At 38.1% G+C, this 27,427-nt stretch overlaps 1 protein-coding gene across 7 annotated transcripts in view; it reads right to left on the bottom strand.

Annotated features, from left to right (window-relative positions):
• TRPS1 (transcriptional repressor GATA binding 1) overlaps nt 1-27,427 on the bottom strand; it is a 214,776-nt gene that overhangs the window by 136,972 nt on the left and 50,377 nt on the right. For 6 of the 7 annotated variants that reach the window (XM_057415227.1, XM_057415223.1, XM_057415221.1 and 3 more), the window contains 2 exons: nt 22,400-23,529; nt 14,001-14,604 (listed from right to left, as the gene is read on the bottom strand). In XM_057415227.1, the coding sequence (XP_057271210.1) occupies nt 14,001-14,604; nt 22,400-23,529 (1,734 nt within the window). The remainder of the gene's footprint in view (nt 1-14,000; nt 14,605-22,399; nt 23,530-27,427) is intronic. The other variant, XM_057415228.1, reaches the window with a different exon arrangement.

Here is a 27,427-nt window from a genome sequence, read left to right as displayed (position 1 = left end):
CATTCATCCCCTCATCTCCTTCTGAGGCAATTTACCAAGCTACATAATGGACTTACAAATATTAACCTGTGAGGAGATATTTAATACCCTGAGGTGAATATGCCCATCACAACAGCGAGTTTACCAGTTTCTGGTAGGCAAAGTCATACCCTCCTGGTTATTGTGAAGCAGTATTTTCTTAGCAGTAATTTGGCTCTGTTGCTGAAGTGAACATACTCAAACAGAATGGTGTGTACATCTGCAACAAATGCCCATTAAAATACTGTTACCATTGCAGTAGCTTTCTGAATAATGGCAATTACCTGTACATTGTGGAAAACGTGTTATTTATGTAACTGTTTAGCATTTTTCAAATTAAACCTTACATAACCACGCTCAGAAAAGAGAAGGCTGCATGTGTTAACAGGTACCTGCATTGTTTACAGACTCTGCAGGTCTCCAAACAAGGAACATCAATTTCAGGAAAACAAAGATACAAAAGAGAAAACAGTATATTGGAAAAGTAGTAATTTTCCATGTTACTTTCACTTCAAGCACATATAAAATTCTTCCATACATTCCTTATATCCTACATTAGCAAGTAAATAGTCCAATTGCAGCAAAAAAAAATCAGTTTGTCTTATTTAAAAGAAAATCAACAGTTTAGTCACAATTTTTATGAAGACATATCTCATGTTTAAGAACACAGCTCGTTAATATTTTTATCTGTTCAAAATGAGTCACTGAAATCAATGAAAAACAAAATATTTGTCAATATAAAAAAAATAACTAGGGCTGAAATTAGTATTTATTATTATTATTTAACCAAAGTTTCATGTATTTGAGAAGCAAGTGAGAATGTAATTTATTACCTATGAAAGCAGTAAGCCTGCTGAGAAGTTACTGCATTTTGTTCTTGCTGTATCACTTTTAAATAGAGACACTCTTCATGAAAGGACAAACATATAAGAAGCATTAACTAAAAGACATTGACTAAAAGAAACATTTAAACTTTCATTATGGATTGATTATTATTATTTTCACAGATAACCAGGGCCTATATGCTGAAATAAGAAGTCTATACAGTTTCAGGAAGCAAATCTTCAACTCTTATGCCCTGCAGCTTCCCGAAGGCAAGCAGCTGAGCAACGCACTGTGGCAGAGGAATTGCTCCCAGCACTATGATGTGTGCACTATGATATGACCCTTCAGGTCAATCATCCCTGGATGAAAAAAATATTACCAGCAGAGCTAAGGTTTGGCAAAGATTTGGGGGGCAAACTCTGGACCTGCATCAACCATTAGGGCAGGTGACAGAAGACTCTTAAAGGGAAAAAACCTGAAAGCTCAAGTATCCATTTTCCCCTAAGCAAAAAAGTTTTGGCAGTTTGTTTGTTTTTATGTTGGGAATTGTATTGTTTTTCCTGGCCTCTATCCTATCTTTCAGGAGGAAAGGGGAAATTTTTACAAAAAGAAAATAAAATTTTAATTAACTCTTGTTAGTAACATTTCAGGTTTTTTTCTTTTCTGAGCAAAGGATTATGCTGCTTCCTGTTTCACACAATAAGAACTATGGATATCTATTATTTCAGATTTCAAGTGAGTCATTTTCTAGCTACATTATTTATAGGCTCAAATGATTATGGATATTTTGTAAACAAAAAAAATAATCATAATTATCAGATTGAAAGCAGATGCAGGTCACTGAGATGTAACACTTTACATAAGAATCAATAGAAATGTCAACACAAACAACTAAAGGCACCATATGACATTCCAGTGGAGGGAAGAAAATTTCCTTCATTTTCTACTTAGACGCCTTGCTTCCTTTATCAGCAGATGGCAAGCAAATTACTAGTTCAATCCATATGTCTGTATCTGATAGACAGTGTTCTACAAGTCTGAAATTAGTTTGAAACATTTTGATGTTGGCCAGACTACAGAGGAAAACAGGATAACTTTGTCTATTAATGAAAAGTTGGTTTTGTCATAACAAATACTTCCACAAGCTATTACCCATCCAGACTCACTCAGTCGCTAATGGAATTTGTACCCAAGGACATAATCTGTGTTTAACAGACTAACAATTTGTAGTTTCATCCATTCTGTTCTGCTGCTCTGCTCCAACATGTCTCCTTCCACTAGCTGAGGTTTACTTAGTGGGGCTGATGAAAGCAAGTAAGGCCATGAGAATATTTTTGGTAGGAAAGGTATCAGATCACTAGGGCCATTTATGTTCATGCTAGTAGGCATTCAAGAGAGAACTTGTCAGAGCAAAGCCCATGCAGACCAGCAACCAGGCTCCAACCATGGCAAAGTGCAGATGCTGAGAAGATTTAGACAATTGTGCTTAATCTCTCCCCATCAGGAAGCCTCCCTTAGTGAAGCAGACAATGTATATTTTAGGAAAGGCGGCTCAGAGAGCCCAGACAGTTCTTACAACAGAATGAATGGTTTGGCATTTTTTTCTTTCAAAAAAATGCTCCAAATTTGGAACATCTCAATGAGTTTTACTATAGAAAACTGTGAGTTCTGTGGAAGATTGATGGGGGAGAGAGCCAAACCAAGCTAAAGAAGACAGGAAAAGAGAGGTTACAGTGAAGCTTCCTTGCAACCTGGCCAAGCAAAGACAGAAGCAGATCTATACCGATAAAAATAGCAGACATCAGGGGTTGAGAAGCATCCACAGCCAGGCAGAGCACCAGGCACACCCCTCAATCCTCCAGGTGCTGGGAGCCCTTCACTGTGGACAGCCAGATGGAAGTCCTTTTATATCCCTAGAAGCTACAAAATTTAACTTCTTTGCAAAGGACCTAGAAAACCAGCACAGATAAAATATTTCTCAATTCAGTGACTTATATGTCCTTTCCTTACAACAGTGATGTACCTGGGGGACTGGTGTGCAAAATAGCTTATGCTTCACTTCTTAAGGAGGCTATCACTGAGAGAGCTTCCAATTAACTTTAGCAATGATTAAAGCTTCACCCCAGGCTGTCTGTTCACTCACTGAAATGATACATTTCAGAAAAGGTTCAGTCTAGAGGTCTACCCCAATACAAACTCGGAGCATTGAAGCCAAATGAAATCCTTCTTCTGAGATATAAGCAGTTGGTTTGAGTCAAACTGAGTGTCACACAAGAAGCCACTTAGCTGAACATTATACCAAGAAACTGAGGCACCAGATTTAACAGACATCAACTATCCTCTTAATTTTTTTAGAAGTTCCCACATCAAACCTGCTCTTCTGACAGTTGTTATGGATGACCATGGCAAAGACCTCCACGCTTCAACCGTTTAGTTGGCTATTAGAAGGTGAAGGCAAATCAATTAAGTGATTATTAACTTTACAGTCTTAAAGGCATTAAAAGATCTATTTTTAAATCCACACAGATTTAAAACTTCTGCTAAGCAGAACATAATTTTCTGTAATGGAAAAATCAGTAAAGTTGTAACATACGACTTCGCTTTTAAAATTATTATTAGTTCCACAAACCATTTGGCTAGATAACTACAAAAATTCTGTGTTCAGTTGAAAAGCCTCTTCATTCTTAATTTAAAAACAGATTTTTTTTTAATTTTATTTAATTTTTAAAACTAATTTGAAATTAGTAAACAAACCAGTAAAACACATGTATGCACACAAACATATATAGGTGCCAAGATGTTTAAAAGCCTTGAAGCCTACAAAATTTTAATCACGTTTTCCACTAGCTCTCCCCACCGCTCTAACACTGCATAAGGTAGAGTTTATGAGAATTTAAAACAAAAGGAAATATTTAAGTTTCTAGCATACCTCAGTCAAATATAAATGAATTTTAGTAATATACTAACAGGTATACCATGCTACTGTCAATGGAGAACTTTACAGATGTTTGGCTTCTTTATCAGCTGCAGGGAGTAATGCCAAAATGATCACCATAGCTGAGTCCATTAACTGAATTGTGAAGAGAATGCTTTTCTCAAGAAAGAGGCTGACTAAGCAAACTTTTAAACAGATCTGGAATATATCCACTTTGGGCTGGGAGAGGAGCTGCCACAAAATGTCAAAAAAAATATGGAATATAACTTAGCATTTTCTCTTTTAACTCAAAAACATAACCCCATGAACATTAAAGCAGTTACTATCAGAAATAAAATCATAAATATGTAAAGATATTATTCTCCATGTGTCTTCTAAACGAAATAATAGCGAGATATTAAGACTTGCTTTGATTTGAAAGCTTTCACCTTGCGGTGTCTGCCTTACAGCCTTTTAGTCATGTACAGACTGGAGTAGCAAGAGCTTTGAAGTGCCCAACTTCCAGCAAAGTTTCTAACATCTTTTTAGTAAGTCTAAAGAGGTCTGTGTGTGATTTACTGTAATTTCAGAACAAGCTCAGAAATTCACCCTAACACAAAAAGATACAATTTCTTCAGGAAAGAATGGGAGAGTCATTTGAGCACACTATCAGTGTTGGTGCATGGGGAGGAGAGCAGCATGAAAATACTCTGTCAACACAATCAAGTCAAATTCAAAATACTGGGTATATCAATGATGACACTGAGAACTTTAAGGGAAACAAGACAGAGTTTTGTATAGATGAGATTCTTTTTTTATTTTCTTTATTTTTTTTGCATCCAGTAAATATAGTTTAAGTGATTCACAGCCAATTTTATAATTGCAGTGAAGCAGCTGTGATCAAACTCTATTTGTAGCATCATAATAAATTTGCCCCCCCATCTACCAAAATTAGTTCTAAGCATCCAAAATTCCCATTTGAACATCTGACTGAACAAAACATGCATTGCTTCATGCCAAAAACTGGAGGAAATAGACCTGAAATATGCCATTTTCTCACCAGAAATTGTAGGCTCCCAGAATAACATGTGAATTAAAACTCATTCCAAGCTTGTTTGCATTGCTCCTCGTTCCCATTCATAACAAATTCCTTAACAAATGTTCTGATTATTTCTCTTTTTCCTTTTTTTTTTTTAAATTTAAACACAATTTCCAAATCACAGTCTTGCAAGCAGAAACAGCCAACAGTACAACCCGTCTGAAAATGGAGAGGGTGGAATTTTACTCTAAGCAAGTGCTGGAGGCAACCCACATGATTAAAGACTGCACCGTAAGCCATCGTTAAAAGACTTCTTCCCATAAGTGAAAACGTGTAGTTTGCCACTATGCACATCAGAGGCACATAAACCAAAATGAGGTCAAAGTCAAAGAAGAAATGCAAATGCCTCGCTCCAAAATTCCTGCTTTCCCTGTTTTTTTTGTTTTGTTTGTTTGCCTTTTAATTCCAGGCTGAAGGGAAGAACAGAAATTTTAACAAAGTTAACAAAGTTAAAATTAAGATTATAATATTTTTCTTAAGTTTTTCTGTTTTCACTGGTCCTCTTGCAAAAAGTTACATCAACATGCCCAGGGAAGTTAACCAGGAATATTGATTCAGGATGTGTATGGATCCAGCTCTTCCTGTTATGACGATAATGTTGCACAATACAGAATTTAATGCAGCTCTCCTTGCTCCCACCTTTCAAGTTGAGAAACTGCCCTTATTCCCATTTTACAGATAGACCTGTGAGACTAAGGCCTAAAGCAGTCAAGAAATCATTGGAAATTAGCCATCCAACTAGGCAAAATATGACTCACCAACCTGAGATTTGCAAATCTCAGGCAGCAGGGTGATACACAAATTCAGAAAAGATTTCAAAGTCCCTTTGCAAGCTGCCTGCAAAGTGCTGCATAGCCCAGGCTGCCACTATGCCATTTGTTTCAGAAATCTAATACTGTGCACAGAGGAAAAGAGGAAACATCCTTATTCCTCCTCCCATCTTTATGTACAAAATATATCTTATCTGAACTCTAAATAGTGTAACACGCAATATGGAAGACACGTATTTATAGATTTATATTACATGTGTATATTATTAAATCACTGCAACAGAGATTGTAAGATTTTCTAAACTATACATAATGATACTTAGAAAAATGCTTAGAAAAACATCAACAGAACCATTATACTTAGCCATTATAGAGCTTCATTTTAAAACCAGAACTTGGTACAAGAAGTAAATGAATTATATTAGGCAGGAAATAGTTCACTAAATCAATTGTGTTACATTAGAGATCTTAAAATTAAGACATGCATATTATACAGGGTGCTAAGGTAACAAAAGACATTCCAGAAAACCTTTTGCATATCTCACATACATGTATTTCTGTTTCAGCACACATCTGTTCACATAACAACTATTTTCCATAGATATCATTTTTAGTTGGGTGTATTAACCAATAGATACCTCCATGGAAAAAAATCACAGAACATGTGTATGCACTTTTTTTTATAAATCTGTTTTTAAATCTTTACCATTTTGAATTTGTTCAGATGTGAACAGCATCTGGATTCCTTCAAATCAATTATAATTACAATGCTCCCTTCTTAGTCCAATAAATTACACATTTATTTGCTGTCTATCATAATATCCCTCATTTAAAATAGTGCATTTATTGTGTCTTTTAATTACTAAATACATGTAGAGGGTTGTCTGAAATTCAATACAGAAAGCAACTCTGCACTTCCAGATGTTAGAGGTATCTTCACATACGTTTTCTCTGTTCGGCACTATAGTACTTCAGGCAAAAACAGAATTATGTACAATCCTTGCCTGCATTCATCTATGAAATTTAATTTTCCATTGAAAATCTACAAGTTAGCAGCAAGTTCTGCCCTCAGACATGAATGTGTGTTTCCCATTGGATACAGTTAGGCAAAGATTAGCCTTAGTTTCTAAGTGGAATTGAAGCTTCCATTTCACTTCAGGGATATAATCTAATGTTATATACTACTAGCAATACAGAACAATAAAAGGGCGTATAATGGTTATAGTTGCACACAGCTTTTGAAACTTTGGGAAAGCTCAATTAATTACTGAAATTAGTCATCATGCGAGAAGCTGCATTTACTTACATCCCAGTTTAAACAAGGCTTCCCATTGACAGTTCTCAGAATTGTTTAGACTGGAGGGAGCTGCTCCTGCACTGTGTGCCTTTGCAGTGCCCACAGCTGTGCTCTATACCCTGACACTGCTTTAACTGAGCTGCATCCCTTGTGAGCACAATTTAAAATAATAAAATAAAAATTCTGGAATGTATTTGAAGACAGTATTAAAAAATAAAAATAAAAAATAAAAAGCTGCTTACCAAGAATGGCAACATTTCCTCACTCTACATGTCCAGTTTGGAGCAAAGGGGTATGAATAAGGGTTGCAGAACTGAGCTGTTAGTGTCAACAAGAGTGTCTCGGTAGTGCAGAAGGGCTGAGGCGGGAGGCAGACGTCCAAATCTCACCAGAGGGAGAGGGAGGTTCCAGCTTGCTGTGCCCCTCACCGAGGTCTCCTGTCCAGGCTGGGGGTCAGTGCTGGGGCCCCTCTGTGCCCAGCCCCTCTCCCAGCCTGCGGTGGTGTTGGCTACAGGGAGAGCTGCAGCCAGGTGCAGAGGATCTCCCACCCTCATGCCGAGTTCAATAACCACAAATCCTTGTGGCAGCAATGGCAGGAGCAGCTGCCTCAAGCACTCAGGTGATGCTCACCCAGCAAAGCCAAGCCCTGACGCAGGCACACAGCATCCAGGTGACAACAGTGTCACCAACACTAGGACACCAAATACCAAACCAGAGAGAGCAAGAGAGGTTCTCCTATCCAACTAAGAAGAGTAATACAAAATCAAGTTAATTGCATCTGACACAGATTGTCGATCTGTTTTGGCCACTCGCTTCAATACAAAAAAGCACTCTTTTGTTCTCATCTTCATTACCATCTCTCCAATGCAAAAGAAGCAGCTTGTTTTAAATCAAGAATTATCTCAGTTCTCTCTGCTTGAATCATTGTTATTGATCATAGCAACTTCAATAAACCCTGCTGCTTACACAGCGGCCTGGGGGCTCATGCTGATCTCCCCAGCCCTTTGTTCCACATACTGATTCACCTTTTCATCAAGGATTTTGACGTAGCTGATGCCCTTTCGCATTCTTACCACACCCCACCCAAATAATGATTTTATCACTTAATTCTCTTCTAAACCACATTTCGTAAAAGGGAGAAAGGAAAAAAAAGCCAAGAAATAAATAAAAACTATGGGCTGACTGGTGGGTAAACATGCACGAGGTGGGGCTGTCTCTCCACATGACAGACACACCCCACACAAAAACCAGAAACATGCCTTTAATTGGGGCAGGTTAACATTTTTCTAAAAGTTACTTTCTAGTCCTATCTGATCACTCTGTCAGGATGAGTAATGCAAAACATTCAATTTCTTGTGGGTTTGGTTCCAGTAGTTACTAAAAGCAGCCAAGTACATGTTTGTTTCTAAGCTACTTGAAACCTTCAGAAAGTTATTTTAGCTTCTTCATGAGCCCTTCACCAGCACTGGGATTTCACCCGCCTCGGTTTTGCCCAGGAAACGCGACACTTCAAAACCATTTCTCTTCAAACCCTAACTTTATTTTCTCATTTTCCTTGTCAGAGGATTCTGGCGTTTTCCAGGATGTAGTTATATTTAAAAAAAAAAAAAAAAAAAGCAGCCCTCTGCCTCCCCAGGCAGAGACTTGTGGAAACAGGTGCTTCTAAAGAAAAACGAGACTTTGGCAGCTCTCTGACCTGACAGAGCTCTGCGCATTAGTAAGACACAGTGCCTGCTGAGTTCCCCTCAGCTAATTAGAGGACCCGTATGGCAATGAATGGCTTTGACTATAAATACTTCCTGAAAGATCTCTAACAGAGTCAGAGGAAATGGGAAAAAAATGAGATGCAGCTACAGAGAAACTATTTCAGATGTTTCTTGTTTAACAGGCTGTGTTTTTTTTTTCCCCGAAGTGGCTGAGGGATGAGACGCAGCATCCAAGACCTCCACCAACTTACATGTAAGATGTATATTATACATACGATTATATGCATTAAATTTTATTCTATAGATATAGCATTAAGATGTTGCTATGAAAAGGTGGTTGGACGTGGAACACAATGCCAAAGCACACAGAAACTTCCAACCATTACTCTGTACTGAATGCCAAGAAACAACATTTAAACCAAGATCCTGCTCTGTGTGCTCGATCCTTCCAAATGGTGTTCCTTATGCTCCTGCTAAAGGCAGCAGCAATACTTCTAGTAACATCAGAGAGGCAGGTTTTACCTCCAAGGACGCCTTCTGGCCAAGAACTGAATGTTTAGAGAAGTCTTTTGTAAATCACAAAGGCCAGTTCGGCATTTCCACTGTATTGCAGCTATCTGGCATCTAACTTGGTGGATAACTGGAATCAGTACTTTATAATAGGAGAAACAGTGTTTCATCACTAGGGATTGTGCCTGATATTTACTACACTGATATTAAAACAATTATATGTAAATTTACTACATAAGTACCAATCAGTTATTTTAAAATTAACTCTGTCAATTGGCCACATAGGAAGTCAGAAAAAGCTATTTCCCTTCTCCCTGCTTTGCATTCTCCTGCCTCCCCAAATTTAAAGCTAAATAACCAGCTCTAGACAGAACAGTATATGAAATATCAGAAGGGGAACTATCACAGACTTTTTTTCTCCTCTTCTTAAAGAAAATGGAAACTTTCTTGAAATGCTGTGATTTCCTGTAGTGTGGAAACAGTCTGATCATTATGGTGCAAAATAAGCTTGATTTAAGCGAAGAGCTGATTTTATCCCTTGCCCTATATAAAAAGCCCACCGCAAAGGCTAACATAACTTCAGTTAGATATTTAATGTTACAGCATGGAGTCTGCCTTTGATAAAAATCACCAGTATCTCTGCAATAATTTAACAATCTCTCTCCCTCTGACATTACAGGAATACCCCCATAATCATGAATTATGATTAATACATATGCATCTCCCTGTTGCTTTCAGGTCTATGAGGCACTGTAGGCACACCTATCTATGCTATTCTGCATCTGCATCGGCTAAACCACAATGTGAGGGAGCAGTGCTAACCAAGACCTTTAGGTGGGCTAACTAGGTCTGTGTATAGGTGTGAAGGCTCAGGCTGCAATTCCTAATTTTGTGGAAAACTTTGTTCTGCAGTGGCCACACATACCAAAACAGGACACTTCATTTAAAAGCAGTTTAGCAAAAAGTTCCTGCTGTCCAAGATCTGCGTTGTCAAAGCATTAAACAATCTGCCTGGCCTGGAGTCTGCTGGCTGCCAATGTGCTACCAAAAAAAAGGAACATTTTTGCATCTCAATAGACCTTCCCGTATCAACAAATCTTTAAACTATCAAATCAGCTACTCTCAGGAAGAGCAGAAATAATGTCTACATTGTACCACGCTGAGGTACATTTTTTGTAATTCCCATTTGCAAAACATACCAATTCACTGGAAGTACAGCTGCTGGAAACATTTTAATAAGAAAAATAAATTAAAGATACTCAAAAAAGTGTACCAAGCCCCTGAGAAAGATTTTGTTACATACACACAGCTTGCAAGCACTCTCAGGGAAAAAGGTGTGCCACTGTATATGTATTCTTGCACACATGCAGAGTTCAAGCTATCGCCACTGCACCATCCCCAGCTCCCGGAAGGTCACAAGCAATTTGGTCTTTTAGCTGCTAAAAACCAAAGAAATCCTACCCTAATGACTCCCACAAATAATCTACTGTAACACACAGTCTGGGGAGGTAACACGTCCATCATACATTGAAGGAATGCAAGAAAGCAGCATATAAACGGTTTACACAACATGCAAAGCTGAAAAACACTCCAAGCCATTTCTAAAAGTTTACAGTTACCCTGTAGGCATTAGGGATTTCTGTGGGCAACTGTAGATATTCACCTCTTCCCTAGTTGACCTATATTGTCTTTGATATTTTATTAAAATGTTAATCACTTATAAACTCGGTATATAGAAAAGCCACTTAACAGTATTAACCTCTATCTATATGAAAAAAGTGAAAACATGATCTCCCTTTTCCCTTCCCCCCATCATGAGAGAATTGAAAAATGAAAAGCACATGGTATTACTGCTACTGTCAAATCATTACGAATTATTTGTAATAAGCAGAACCACTTTATAAATACTAAACAGGCAGTACAACCAAAGGGATGTATTAGATTTTTTTTTTCAGTCCATTCCTCAGTGTTTATTCTCTGAGTAATTCCAAATTTTTGGCTTCCTCTGTGTCAATCTTTGGGGGAAAAAAAATGTAGGTATCCACAGTGATTTTTATTACAGGTTTTGTTTCCTAGTCACCAGTCGTCCTGGGATACAGTATTTTGCATGAGCATTCATTATACGATACCAGAAGTATGTATTGATTTAACGCTTGGCTTTTAGAAAGGACCAACTTTTAGCACAACATTAGCTATTTAGCTATTTCTGCTAGCTACTTCACATTAGAAAATACATTTCACCAAAACCATGAGACATTGCTTAACAATACGGAGTATTTTTTTTTTTATTATTTCTGAAGATTACAAGAATGAGCTTTTTTCAGAATGGATGTTCTTTTCTGAAACATTCCTAATTGTGCCTGAGCCAAGTGAGCTTTAGGCATACGTATAACATATATGTATGCCAGAAAATAACAACACTAAGCTCCCAGAGGTCAAGCTGACCATCACTTTGTCTTCTTATTTTCTGGCTTCAGTACTGCATCTCGTAACTGTCTCCCAAAAACTAAATCAAGAACAAAATTTAAGAGTTAGGTTTCTATGATCTTTTTTACAGATCCAGGGAATAGGGAATTAATATCACCTACAAAAACACACTCCTACATTTCCTATCGTTCAGATCACCCCTTACCTTTAAGAAGTTTGAATTCTGTTTTTCTCTATCCATCAATAGCGATGGAATATATATGATTAATGACTCTCTTCTCCAGATGAAGTAAGTTAACCTCTTTCCCCCTCCATCTTTTTTTTTAAGTATTTCAAACTGACAAAGGCCACTTGCCCAATTTTCAAAGAAGAAAAGTAAAAATAAAAATATTATAACTAAAGAAATACCCAGACAAACAAGTCCCTGGCACAAAGGAGTTCAAAAAGCAGGCAGCTAAAAGTGTACAGAAAAGAATTTCTCTTTGAAGAGGAAGGTTTTACCACTCAGTATAGACCTAATCCACTAATAAATCCTTTTATAAATCTTACAAAAGTTGGGTTGTACGTATTTTAAAATGCAAGGAACTAATGTGTATACACTATTAATAAACAAAAATAAGACCTTTGTCCCCCTCACCCCTCCTTCAGAAAACCACTGAAATTTCAGATACTTCATATTTCTGAATATCCAAAAGTGATCAAAGTATTTCCAAAATGATAAAAATACTGGTTTGAAAATATATATATGTATTTTGTACAAAGATTTTTGTATAAAGACTTTTTAAAAGTGCCCTGTATACACCAATGGTTATAACTAATAATACAATGGCCTTATTTTACTATTCACTGAGATTTTAGGCTCCAGCTACCAACCGAATTTAGACCTTCATAAAGCTGAATCCACATACTACCACATCCCTCTGCAAATTTTTGTTTAGTTGTTCTTTTTCATTCTTTAGTAGTAAAAAATAAAATCTGAATTCTGATAATCCATAATATAAATGGCCAATATGTCTGTGCACTGCTAAGAAGCACTACCAGAACTGAAGTTGGTTGTAATTAGCATCATATATACAGCATGAATTCCACTGCTATTCGGATATATGTATATATATTTATACCTATTTCCAAATGGAGGACAGAAACAAAATCCTGCCATTCACAGTGTGCACAGATCCAGGTTTGTAACAGGGAACCTGTTGTACCATAACTGCTTCTCATAGACTTGAATTAGGACAACAATAACTATTCATGACCTGGAAGTTACAAAAGACTGTGGTCCCCTGAACTGCATGCAGGCTTTAAATGACATACACATTATTTTATAATTAGAATAACTGCAATATTTTTAAGACCACTGACTTAATTCAAAAAGAGACTGTAAGATTTACGTATGTATACAGAGACCTATGTATAGGTCTATGTATGTACCTATGTATAATCTTAGCAGACCATGGAATAAAACATTTATCTCGCCTTTTGTATTCTTCTTACATGTAGTTCACTCTTACAGTAATGGAAACTCTTACAGCAAAGAAAAACAGATGATAAACACTTCCATTCTAGTGAGGCTAGTAGGCGGACTGACCATGCCTGTAGCAAGTTTCTAGAAGTTCAGATAGGGAGTAGCCCCTGAAAATACACAGAGAAAATTCTCCAGGAGAAAGGCACTTATTTGTCTCCCTGTTCAGCTCCTCAAAATTTTGGAGCTTTTCTAACCTCAGATTTCTCTACAGTGGGAAAAGCATACCTTGATGGAAGGGGAAGTTCCTTATGCATAGGTCCTATTGTTTTAAAAAAAGACAGAATAGGAATTATTTGGTGTGACAAATATTCTCTTTATCACCCAAGTTCCTTCCTTTTCTCATTTTTTCTTCTTCTTTTGCTTCCAAGGCAACCCGACAAGTGTCAAAATTGGTACATAAATATGCTGCTTTACCAAAAAAAAAGGGGCTACCTTTTATCAGTATTTAACTCAGGTTTCATATTCTTAGATATTTAATAATGTGAAAACTTGCTTAAGTGTGAACTGTCACACCACCACAAAATTTAAGAGGTGATTAGTTGTTTTAGTGTAACAGATGTGCAGCCTTCTGGGGTTCTAAACCTTACTTCTTCACACGCATCATCAACCTGCACAGTTAGCAGGAACGATTAAACAAAATTCGATCAGACCTAAATAGCAAAAGCAGAAGCACAAATACTGCATCAATACATACATTGTTTTATGCAAACACCTTGGCACACTTGCTTGCAGTTCAGCTCTACAAGTTTAAATCTTTCAGTCTTTTCCTTGATTTTTTATTTCCTCTATGCATGAAAAAAAAAACCCAACCACATACTCTGGAACTGAAAAAATCATTTGCATGCCTAATTAAACAGAACATACATAAACATTAAAATCAAGAAGAAGAAAAGAAAGAGAACTTCCTACCCGCAATAAGGACTGGGATTCGTCCTTTGCCTTGGTGTCCCCAGATCCAGAGAAGGGCTGGGTGAGCTGCCCAGCTTTCTCCGATGCTCCAGCTGGCAAGCCCTGCATGAAGCCCTTGCTCTCCACTGCCAAGCCGTAAATGGGCCGTGCAAGATGGGCAGCTTCTACGTTTGGACTATCCCTTAAAGGCTTTGGCTGCTCTTGGCCAACGGACACTGGGGTCAGTAAGCCTAGACTGGTCTGTGTGTATGATGGGCTCCCCCTCAAAACGTCTGTTCCTCTCCAGGTCACGTTGCGAAGATCATCGCTAGGACTGTCAGTCCAACCTTTCTCTTTGAGCACTTCTTTATCTTCTATTTTTTCCCTCTTCACTATGCTGTCAGATACAGGCTCCCCCATTTTGGGGTCCGGATTAATCAGACTGTAGACCTTGAGGTCAATTTTTGGCTCCTCCTTGATAGACGAAACACCATGACTGTCCTCCCCATTGGCTGTAGTGACGTCCATCTCCTGACAGTGCACAGTGTTGAAGTGCTCTAGTAGTGACTGAGTGTCAACAGCTGTGAAGCTGCACTGACGACATTTGTAGCAGTTGTGTACTCTCCTGGAAGAAAACAAGAAGTGTATTAACATGAGAGTCTCCCCTTGGCCTTGCCTCTCACTGTGGTTTTACCTACCAAGATGGAGAAAATAAATCAAACTTAGATTATGATTCCCTTTAAATAAAGTAAGCAGGTTTACTTTGATGTCTCACACAAAATGGGGAAAATGCTGCTGTTTTTCACACACACACAACTTGCAATGGCCTCCTACCATTCATTCACACTCCACTGCATTATTCCAAACTTCACATAATTTTCACTGGGATTTTGTGTTTTTTCCTTTACACTTTTCACTTTCTATTGTGGTAGAAACACTGAAGTAACACACTTTTTTTAAACCAAAATCAAATAGTTAGAAGAGGACAGTCATCTTTGCATAAAAAAAAATAACACTTCATGTGATACAGACCTATGCTAGAAAGTTAAAATGTTTTAAGAAAGTCTTTTGCTTTCCACCACTTTCATATACTTTTGGTTGACAAAGATGATTTCTAATGGAGCTCTGTTTAACTTACTTATGTATAAGAATACACCAAAGGATAGAAGGCTGTACACAAGAGACAGTACTGATTTGTTCTCCATGGACATTTTAACACAACTTTAAAAAAACATGCTGCTCTAAAGAAAAAACAGAATAGCTGGCTCTGTCGCTACAAACTGTGTTTTCCTGTCAAATACAGAAATGCTTAGTGGAGTAGTGTGGAATAATGTGCCTTCCTGTTTTTATATTCCAAAAGCCTATACAAAATACTGCATTACTAAATTATGTAAAGCATATGTTTCCACATGAGAACAACATGTTACCCGTTTACTGTATCTATCATAGGAACAGAACACTGTTTATGAGCTCTGTAATGCCATTATGAATAGTTGTTTATAGCACAGGAGCGGTCAGAGCCCTCCATCATGCTCTGGGTGCCACTGCGCCCGGCACCGTACCAACCTAAAGTACCGTCCCTGCCCTTCAAAATATACATAAAAGCCTGCAAAGGCTTCTCCCTACAGGCACACTCACACATCCACACCCCAGGCATTCAGAATCACAACAGCATCTCTAGCCAAGCTAAAATACGAGCCTTTTGCTATCCACACAGGACAAAACTTGTATGAGAAATCTGTTACTGCCCTGACAACTCCAATTGTTAGAATTAATTCTTTTGAGACCAAATCTTAGTCTCAGTGAAGCCGATGGCAAAACTCCCATTGACTTCAGTAAGAGCAGGATTTGGCCCTTGGTGCATCTGTAGAACTGGAATGATATACAAAATGTCCCCTTTTAGAGTATGATGGTTTAGAAGGGACAACTTGCCAAACTTATTAAACCCTCTTGTCTTCCTTTTTTCCTTTTGCTGGAAAAACAAAACATATGTTATTTACATTGTCTGAGTTTCTTGCAGCTTTGTCAGAGAGCAGACATGAGTACACATTCAGATTCAAGCTTTTTAGCCCTTGTGCAATATCAGTTTTCTTTTTGTCATTTTCCGCATTCACATTCATTTTAAGGGACTAGATGGACTCGTTCAGTTATACAAAAAAATAGAGTCAGCTATTCTCCACATAGCCTTATGGCAACAAAATGTACTTGGGGGAGAGCAAGCTGTGGGTTAAGATCCTGTTCTGGCTGTGTTCCTTTTTCTTCATTCTACAATTGTTTTTTATTAAAATCAGCTTGTCTCTCGATGCAACACTGATATATTCTCTCTTGCAACTTAATTCTTTTCTAAACTAAGCTTAATTCTCTTCTGAACCAAAAAAAAAAAAAAAAAGAGAGTGCTATCTGATCAAAACCATTTTATAAATACAAAAACCAAGTTATAAAGAGGGTCAGCCCTGTAAAGGTGGGATACCATCAGGAAAGTCCAAGTTAGACAGGGTCTAGTTATCTTGAAAGCCAAGTTAAACAAGACACCATTTGGGACTAATGGCTCAACCGCACACACTCCACATGTGAAAGTTTATCAATCCTTTGGGAGGCTACTTAGCCCTAAGTGTCTCTTGTTTAACCTGACTGTTTCAATAGCTAACCCTCTTTCTTAACTTGGCTCTCATCTACAGATATCACACCTCTAAGCAGCTGATCTTTTTCTGACTAACTTGACTTTCTACCCTCTCCTTCCACTCTGGCTAAATGTTTTTCATCAGGAGCAGTGTACACCACAGGAGTGATGCCACACTTCTGAGGCCACAAATAAATGCCAAATATTAGATACAGTTGTAACTATATGGCTGAAGCCCAACTAAAATCACCTTTATTACATTAAAGGCTTGTTCATTTAATTTATTTATAATAGATTCAAAGAAAGTTATACAAGCATTCCTTCATTTTTCTGTGAGATTGTGACAGGCACTGTGATGTGGAAAAGATGAGGACTGATTTAGGTAGATAGTCCAACAGGCATTGTTTTCAGGACATATACTTTCCTAGTATGCATTAAAAAGTAATCTCTGCCATCAACACTATAAATCTTCATATTTCACATGGGTTTGTCTTGCATATTATTCTATCCAGAAGCTCTGAAAAGTAAGCTAAGGCTTGGAACTAGCCAATGTAAGTCACAGCTTCAAATAATAAAATAATAACTATCATCAGCTATTAGAGAACTTCTAAAAGCTGGAAATTTTTTATTTCCCAGAACACGGAATAAAAAGAAAATGTTTTAATCTCTGAATGTTTTCACCACACCCTGATAGCATCAAGGAAACAAGCTGGCATGTTTGATTACTTTTTACACTAGAATTTAAACCTACCCCATGTTTCTAAATGCCCAAGTTACATCTAGATTTGTGCACTAAGCTCCTCAACGGTAAGCAACAAAACTTTAAAAATTCCAGTCTGCAAAGTGCAAAATAAGCACTCCCATGCATTACCTGGAAGTTACACTTCACAGCTAAACCACAGTTATACCATCTGAAACTCAGAATTAACCAGGTGTGATACAGTGTATCTGTATACAGCTGATCAAAGGACAGACGTTTGAGGAAAATCTCAGCACGGAAGAAAGTGATGTAAATGAAAAAGGAAACATTGCCCTTTCGTGATCATGCTTATACACCACTCAACAGCAGGTTGAAGCCATAAACTGGCATTATCTTCAATGTGGCATTGAGATGGCAATGTCATCCCATTTATTGATGTCACTCAGCATTACTATTTTCCCTACAAAATAAATCAAAGACCTAATTATTCGTAGATATTAAAACATTTATGGCCCAATCCCAAGATTAAATGTCAAGGAATTCAGGCCAAACCTTTGCTGAACTGTTACATTCTGACAACTTAATAAAATCCTATCATTATTTATTTGTACTGAAATGTTCTTGAATTGGGTGCTACACCATACAAGGATTTTCCCTTGCAAAATCTTGAAGTTGGAGAGATTAGATTGGGGGTGGGGGTGATTAATTTAATGGTCTTTACTTGAGCTTTCTAATAGGCTGAGATACTCCTGACACCAGCCAGTTGTTAATTAAGTCTTGCTGACATAATTCTAACTAGACTGAGGTATTACAAAACACCGCTACAAAACAAGTAATTTTTTTTTTTTTAATTACCTCAAGACATTCCTAAACTCTCGGGCATAGAAAATATTCTGGATGAAGGTAGAGCTGTTGTATCACTTCCATTTTTTGTATGTTTTGAATTTCATTATGAATATAATTACTAGTATTTCTCATGAAGAAACTGGCTTATAAGAAAGTTTACTTTTGGATGGGTGCTGCTCTCAGGCTTGTGGAGAGCAGAAAATATTCAGACCACAATGAGCAAAGCAAGCAAGAAAATTCAGCAGAGGGTCAGAAAGGATAGAATGGGCAGAGGGGAGAGCAAGGCTGAGATGAAAGGAGAGCAAAAGCCTTTGGCAAGAGCAAACAAGTTCAGAGCAGTGAATTAAGGTGTCAGGAGGATGGAAAAGGTCCTCGCAGCTGCTGCTATTGTTCAATGAACGAAGGCTCCTGTTCTGCCCATAACCAGGGAGCTGATAGGCCTCAATTTACACTTTTTGCCCTTGGCTGGCTTCTCTGTGAGTGTCCCAAAGGCTCCATATTTCCATAATCTGCACATCTAAGACCCTGCTCCAGCTTCTGCTGCCTGACAGTGCAGGAGACAGCTCCAATAGCCCTGCGCAACCCTAGCGCTGGGGAGGCAGGAGCCCCAAGTATGCCTTGGCCCTTTATCCCTCTACCTCATTTATGTTTACAGACAAAGGATTAATAATTTGAAATTAACTTGAAACTAATTTCAAATAAGAACCTCTGTCATTTAAATTTTCTAAATAATTTATCAGAAAAAATTCTCTACGCTATTTTCAAAGTTTATAGTTCATTTGAGTCTATTTTCTTTTTCTGTTTTGCAGTTGCTTAATGTATCAACTACCCTATCGGTTCTAAGAGTTTAGAGCATTTTTCAGCATAGCATTTTTAATTACTACTAGCACTGACCAAATACTTTCTTGTTAGTCTTTTCTGACAAATACGGATTACATGAAAAATTCTAATACCTGCAAAAATGAGAAGATGCAGATTTAACACATCTTTTAGCAAAATTAAAACCAAACCAGGACCTTCTGTGAGAAGCCTCTTTCATTTTGAAGGAAAAAAAAAAATTAAAAATTAATTATTTTGTAGCAAGCAAGAAAACAATCTCTAGCCTAAATGATCCAACACACAAAATTTCCCCAAACACTCAGGTTGATTTTTATCTAAATTACAAGTGTTGGCAACTTTTAGCTCAACAGAATACCAGACACTTTTAAGGAAAAACTAAGCTTCGCAATGAACACGAAGAGTACCTGATTCCTCAGAGGTATAATGGAAAATGAGCAGTAGCAGACTTAGTGGAAAATGAAGGCAAATAAACCTTCTGGGGATTGATTTGAGTAAGCACATTTTAGTGAGGTTTAAATACAAGTAAACTCAAGTGCAATGTGATTCATTAACTTCAAGTTTAACTCAACAGCTCTCAAATAATCATGTCAAGAAATATTGAATGAGCATGAAGTGTAAGTATATGTTCCTGAAGAGAGAAAACTTGGAAAGAACCACTTTTGCAAATTCTAATACTTTTTCAAATACATGCCTGCAAAGGAATAATATTGGGACATAAAAAACTTTTAGCTAACAGACATGGTGAAACTGTAGATGTAGAGCCAAAAGGAAACAAGGTTTAAAAAATAAATAAATAAATTAAGCATGCTGTTCAGGCATATGACTCAAAACCAAAAATAATCAAAAAGGCAGACAAAAAATACATGAACCGAAATATTTAAGTAGCATCTAAAGCCAGCTCTGATACTCACAGATTATCAAGGGTAAACTTAAATATGTGAACAGCAGAACACTTTCTGCTACCACACTGATGCTCAGTATTATGTTTACCGTTAGAATCCATTCAGCTGCTTATATAAATGGACAGGGTTTAGGCACATGTGCATGTATAGCATTTTAAGTACATCAGAAATACATAACGTGTGGCATAACTGCTTTATTGAGATAAATGGATGAAGACACAGAGAAGACCAGCTAGGATGTGAGCTGACTTCACATCAGCATGTTTGTGTGTCACATAACCCCCTAACACCACTATTTTACAGATGTTTTACTTTTCAAAAATCTGAACTATAGTTCATAAAATAAAAGAGGGAAAGAAAATACATATCAGATATGTGCAAAACTTCTATTAAAAAAGGCATGATAATAATAATAATAAAAATAGAATTTATAATGCCTCAGAAGGCCCTCTTTCCGTTTGTTTTATTATAGTGAAAACTAAGTAATGCATAGAAAAGCAATAAAACCTGCTGGTGTTTGCCATTACAGAGCACCTACCACAAACTGAACTAACTTCTGTGATTTCAATGAAGATTCACAGTGGGGGAACACAGCAGTACATGTAGAAAAGAAACAATTTAAATTAAAAAGGGGGGAAGGCAAGAGAAAGGGAGAGAAGCTGGCAGTTACGGGGGTGTTGTACATCTTTTTAATTACACAACATCCTTAGAGTACTCAGTAATGTCACTGACTGAAGGCGTAACAAAATACATCGTTCCAGTGTCCTAAGCAAAATAGCCTATTTTTAGACAAACAAGTTGAGATTCGAACACTTAAGTGTATCTCTTGATTTTCCAAAGCGCAGTTCCCTGTGACAACTGCCAGAGCTGAAGGGTGCTGAGCCCTCCAGAGGAGAAGCTACTGCTACCCTGTCTCAGGCTTGGCACTTAATTTTGGAAGTCATGGCTTCTCCTTTCCTTGGGAAAAAGGATTTTAACTAGGCGTGCTTGTTAAAACTTAAATTACCAGCTGCAGCAAAATAAAAGTGGGGTTTTTTTTTTCAGTCAAGGAGCCATTTCAGTCTTCCAGTTATTTAACCACTAAAAAAAAGATCATGCCATGCCCCAGCAGCAGACAAAGTGCTGCCTATGGAGTTCTACAGCACGGCTCAAAGCTGCTATAATAATGCTTGGAACTTAGATACCACTTTTCATCTTCAAAGCAGTTTACAAACATTAACTAATTAATCCACACAACATCCCTCAGGCCCAGTTGGATCAAAAATGGGGCACTGCATGCTGGGACCTGAATCCTCCGTGGGCCCCAGCTCCAAATTAAAGATGAGCAATCTGCTCCTTCTTTTTTTATTTTTTTATTTTTTAAATAGACTCCTGATACATTGCCAGTGCAGCCCTCTGTTGGGCAACATTTGGATGCCCCCAGCTTTAATCTCTATTAAAGTATCATGCCCCAGTCTGCCTTTGTTAATTTTGGATGTCTTGGAATCTATTAAACGTGGCACAGTTTCTCGGGCTTTTAACAAAGCTGTAGCTTTGAAAATGAATCTTCTTTTGTCTTCATTCGAGCTGGCTTCCATGCAAAGATCTTTTAGATGAGCTAGATAGTGAGTTTTCCGTTGTTGACGCATTAGCCTTAACTATTAACATATTCAGCATGATTTTCTAATATTTAACATTGCTTTTGCAGCAGCACGTAACTATTGCTCTTCACAAAGTCTAAGAGCCAGCTCCTCCTCTGATGTAAACTGGACTGCCAGTTTACAACAGCCCAGGAACTGACCCAAGAAGTTTAGCAGGGAGTTGGCTGCCACTATGACATCGTGTCAGACTGAGTCAGGAGACTGGCTGCATCCACCTCCAAATAGGAACATTAGAATTTAAAATAAATAGAATGACACTGTAAACCAGCAACACGAAAATAGGCATCTGCAAAAGGATCTAGGGGGATGACATCAACAGACAAAAGAGTGTCTGCTCCCAGTGTGAAACCAACACCAAAACAGCAGTGGAATGCTCTTAAACTAATTACTGCATTGCTGGACTTAGGAATGGAAAATACTACAACAAGGTAGTACATTGAAAGCACTGTTATGGAGCATGAAAGGTTTCACAGTCTATCTTGGAAAGTAAAGCCATTTGTGTTCCCCATCTGAATGAAGATGCCAGCTTTCTGGTAAAAACCCTAATTTAAAATAGCACCTAAAAGATTCTGGGTGGAAAATAGTTGACCAAACCTCAAATATGCTGGAACTTCAGCATCGGCCCACAAATCCAAATCTCCCTCTTCTTTGCACAGGTTTAAATGTATAATTAAATCCACTGACTTAGCTGGTGGTTTTCCAAAACAAAGTGGATGTTGGACTGGACTCTGGTTGTAAAGATTTGTGTCTATACGCATTCATATTTTGATTTCCAGTTTCCTCAAATGTTTGGGGAATGGTGACATTTAATTAAGGAACTAAGGAAAGACTGTTTGGGTTCCTATTATTAATCATTTGAAACTTTACTGTACCTGTAGTGTCGGGAAATCTCTTCTTCCACCTGGGTGGTAAAGTCACATTTGGTACATGAGTGTTCTTTGTTCTCCTTGAGCATCAGCGGCCCCTCTGCCCCTGGCAGGGTGTTTGTTTCTGGTTTGACATCAGACGCTTGGGCTTCATGTGCATTCTCATAGTGAAGCAGGAGAACGTCCACGTCGGGAGTGGAGAATGAGCACTGATGGCACTGGTGTTTGACTCTAGAGCTTCCTGTCACCCCTGGAGACAGGTGCAAAAGCAAGAGAGCACAGTGGGAACAATTACTTTTTCTGCAAGCAAATGGGTAAGTAATTTCTCCAAGGTGCTTTTCTGGGCTGCAGAGGCCTCGGGGACAGAACTGACAGTGCTTAATGGTACATTTATGAATGTTGTGTAGCTGCTGATAGTGACGGAGAAGTGGGCCCACCACTATTACATCTGGGCCATGGCTCTTTGAGTACCTAAAATCACAGAACTGACAGTTGTAGCTTGTCACCATGCTGTCCTCTGCTCCTTTGCTAGTCAAGTCTTTCTTTTTTGCCACACTCGCACCCTTTTCTGTCTTTGTCACTAACTCCCCATCTGCATTTTTGGTTAGATCATTCTGGTTAATGACAGATCCCCTAGAAAGCTTATCATTCAGATCTGGGTGAAGGCTTCCTGCCTGGCTTCCCCCATGCTGTTTGCTGTAATGTTCTAATAGTTTCAATGAGCTGGACGATTCACAGCTGAAACTGCAAAATTTACACCAGTAGTAACTGGTTGTATCGGTACCATTTTGTCTAGAGGAATCTATTGGCTTGATGGGCACCGAATATCCAACTGGTGTATCATCTCCTGCTTTTACAGTGATTCTGTCTTGCCACTTCCCCAAGTCTCCAGAATCACAAGGTCGAAGAGTAGGACTGGATTTATTGGAGTTTTTCTCTGAAGCTTTACCAGAATCAGAGGAGGGAAGGGCTGCTTTCATTTTGTTTGGGTGAGTCTGTAAGAAGTGTTGCTCTAGTTCAGTGGAGGAGTTGCCCATGTACGTGAAATTGCAGAATTTGCAGCGGAAGTACTTGGTGTTGCCTTGGCAATCTGGAGTTTTCCGCCCAATGCCAATAAAGGTTCCACCTAAAGTAACCTGTGAATAAAGAATAAGATCATTTTAGCTCCACTACAGATTTACTTAAATAGCAAGAAAGGAAATTAATAAAAGAGAAATAGCAATTAATTCATAAGGCTCTTTCATTAACCACCACCACCACCATTTTCAATTGTACTTATGTAACAAGATATCATGCGTATACACATATTCATATTTAGCAGTTATACCTGAAGATTTTGAAATGTTTCACATAGATGAATATATAATCCATATGAATAATATATTTGGGGAAACTGAGGCACACATACACAATTCTCCAAGGCATCTACTCCTTCCTTCACTAAATCACTAAATCATTGATATAAGAACCAATAATCAGTTCCCATATCTGTTTGACAGAAGACTTTGCTGGGAGTCTATACCAGCCTAAAGAACAGGCCCTGTCTTTTTCTTTCAACACAATTACATGTTTTAACCGTATTCAGACTTAACAGTCCAAGAGAATTGCTTTCTAAATAGGAGCAAACAAAAATTAAATCTGAAATAACAAGTTCAGTTTGCTGGGTCTGAGTATGACCAATTCTTACGAAAACTGTTCCTTCAGGAGTATCCAGTATCCACCACGATGCCTTGAACACAGCCACAGTGACTGATGTCTGAAATGAAAGGCAGTTTTCTTAAAGATTACTCAGTGCAGACATTCTCCAAGGAAATCTTCTGTTCCTCTCATGCACAGAGCTCATTTTAGTAAAATGAGGATGGAAAAACTACAGTAGAAAAATGGCATGTGGCAAAGAAACCTACCACACCCAAGTCCATGACATCACTGAGAAAAAAAAAAGGTAGGTCTACTTAACAGCTCTCATGATCTCTGAGCAAAACGGTCTGCAGGAAGGAAACAAGGCTTCCAGAGCTTATGTTATTAAACCCTGTGTTCTCATAGCAGGCAGGCCAGCCCTTCCCGCAAGTGCACCACACCTGCCCGTGACATCAGGGAGAGATTTGCTGCTCCTATACAACTGGTTTGAAGGCCAAAGACAGAATCTACTGAAAAAAATGTCACCATTGTGCTCTTCTTTTCCTGAACAGTAAACACTATATGGCACCCAGAAGCTAATTCCTCTTTACACCCGAAATCCATAGACACCTACCTACTCCTTTGCTAAATCACTCCATATCATACACTCCAGTGCCAAGCACTGGCTAAACCTTTTTCTTAAATAAACTGAAAATTACTTTCTGTTTGTTTAGAAAACATATCTCATTAGGCAATGGTGAGTTGGGCAGCCAAATAGCTAGGACTTAGCTGTAATAACATTTTCACTTAAACCAGGGCTCCAAGTACTGGTATCAAGTTATGAATTCAGTTTTGGAAAGGTTCTTTGGAAAAGAAATATTTTAATATATCTTCTTATATAAGAAGTATCTTATATTAATAAGATACTTCATACTATTCACTTTATGGCAAGCAAAAACTGGAGACAAAGGCACGCAAAGCCTGATCCACCGACAACAGTGGGATTTGGGCCTGCCCTGCAGTATCTGGCACTTCAGGTCTCCATCTGCTGCATTACTTCAATGTTCAAAGTCTCAATGGTGTTGAAAGACAACTTAAAGAAAGCACTGATGGAATTATGGTAAACAGAAAATAACAGCAACCTGCTGTGCGATTATATAAGTTGCAAGGTGATCTGGTTTTGCTCATTTAATTAGATACTTCTGTTTGTTTTATGCACACACAGAAAACTGGCCAAAGCGCTTTACCTTAAGTGGCTGTAATGAGTAAATACACCCATCACTCTCAGCCTACAGATAACAGACCTATTTTGCAGATACTCTGTAGACAGCAGTTAGGAACTGTGGGTGACAATAATCCCAGCTGCTGCTCATTGCTAATTACTTTTATTTCTGAACACTGGAAAACCATATTAGTACTTACATTTTGTTCAATGGACTGTAAATCACATTATTTCTGTAACTTGTGCTAATCCTGCTTAGTGGCCTACATAGCAAGTTTGTGTCCCATGCTAATACATCCTTCTCTGCATCATAAGAGGATAAAATAGAACTAAGTGTTCTCACACTATCTGTGTTAACCTTTTGTAACAGAGGGCACACACAATCTTTACAGCACTGGACAGTAACTGATTACCAGTTATTGGGTTGGCATTTCCCTGACTACCCTGTCACAGTTCAAAACAATGTGTCCTGTTAGGGAAGCATGTACCTGAAAGTAACACAGGGTCATCTTGATGTTACTACACTCCAAAGCTGTTCTTCACACACAGCATAACCTACTGAAAGCCTCCTTGGAGTAATCAGGTAAAGAGAACTGAAGAAAGTGGCTTCCATGCAAGGAGATTTCAAGTACTTGAAGTGACAGTATAAACTGAAGCTGTTTCAGCTTTCAGGCAGCCAAATTTGGAAGAAGCCTACACATCTGCAGAACTGTTGGGATTCAAGCACACAAATGTTCAAGTCTTGGCTTGACTTTCAGATTTTTCAGTTACATATTGTATCTCTGTACAGGCACTAAAATCCTTCACCGGATATGTAATTGTCCTTAACCTACTGCTCTTTCTGACCTTCCCCAGAAGATTTAAAAATAAAGGAAAAAGAGAAGGAGAAAAGGGGGGTGGGAAATATGTATACACCCTAGAAATAAATATCCACATTTCTGTGTGTATCAGAAGTAATAGTTTCTTGTATTTATTCCCCTATTTCATTCTGATCACAGCAAAACCTAGTCCCTTGCTTTGCCTTGGCAGAGTTTTGTTTTCTTAAGTAGACACCCCTCCCCAACATAAAGAAGAGGAAACTAAACAAAAGCAATGCTAAAATTCTGCAATTCTGTTACAGCAGTGGAGTCTGAAGTGCCAGCTGAAAAAATCAGCAGCAGTCACAAGTACAGCTTGCTCTAAAAATGTAAGGGCACTTACAGAGCTACAGTTCACTCAGTAAGCACAGAAGAAAACTAATCTCCATCATTCGCTTTTTAAAGGGAACCTAATATTCAAGACATTTGTCTGGAATGTGGAACCCTGATTTAGTTCTTTCCTTCACTGTCATTTGCTTGTGAGACCTTGGGATTATCACTCCTGCAACACTGCAGTTACGGCAATATAGCTGCTATTACTATGCTGTATAGAGGAAGACAACAATTAGAATGGATTCACCACTACTGTGCTTGAGATGGTTGCACTGATATTCTTCAAAAATTGCTCTTCAAAGCCATGTCTCAGTCTAGGATTAATCTGAAGTGCATTTCATAGTAAGACTCCCTGAAACTCAAAACTCTAAATCATTAAACTCATTCACTAATGGGGGAAATTATCAAAATCTAGAAGACTGGGAGAGAATTTACCCAAAGATTGAAGTTCATGTGTTACTACAACTAAGCTATCTCCTCATACACCACGCACATTTCCAAAAATAGCCAGAAAGAGGAGAAAAGATAGCACGATAACTGACAATGTTTCAAGATGTACTTTCTAAAGCATGTTGGCAAGTACTTCAACAAAGCTGTGTAATTGCACTGTACGTATCTAACAGATATGTCTGCATTACCTTAATTAGTCACACCAAAAACAATGATTTCATCAAGTAGATGGACTTGGGCAAGGAGAGGTAATTTCAGTGTTTTTTAAAATGTGCCTTTGGTATTTAATCTGTTCTCAATCCAAATGCTACCCTACTCTATTCTCCTACCCCTTTTCAAAATTCAGTCCTAAATTTTATTACACCAAAGCAGTTTACAAATACTATTTACAGAAAATGAAAAAAGTTACCAAGTAAGACAGAGTCTTCCAGCTCCTGTAATCATACATTTCATGAAGACCATTCTACCTGCAGAAACTAGTGGCCTATATCCACGTAAGAGATTCAACCCAAATCTTACATGCACAGAGCAAAGCTGTCTTTGACCCCTGGCTTC

The sequence above is a fragment of the Pezoporus wallicus genome, unplaced genomic scaffold, assembly GCF_028554395.1.
Source record: "Pezoporus wallicus isolate ANWC-B61680 ecotype Strahan unplaced genomic scaffold, APGP_CSIRO_Pwel_v1 contig_3812, whole genome shotgun sequence".
Lineage (NCBI taxonomy): Eukaryota > Metazoa > Chordata > Aves > Psittaciformes > Psittacidae > Pezoporus > Pezoporus wallicus.
The sequence above is the reverse complement of the archived record's forward strand: the minus strand, read 5'-3'. Positions and strand labels throughout refer to the sequence as shown.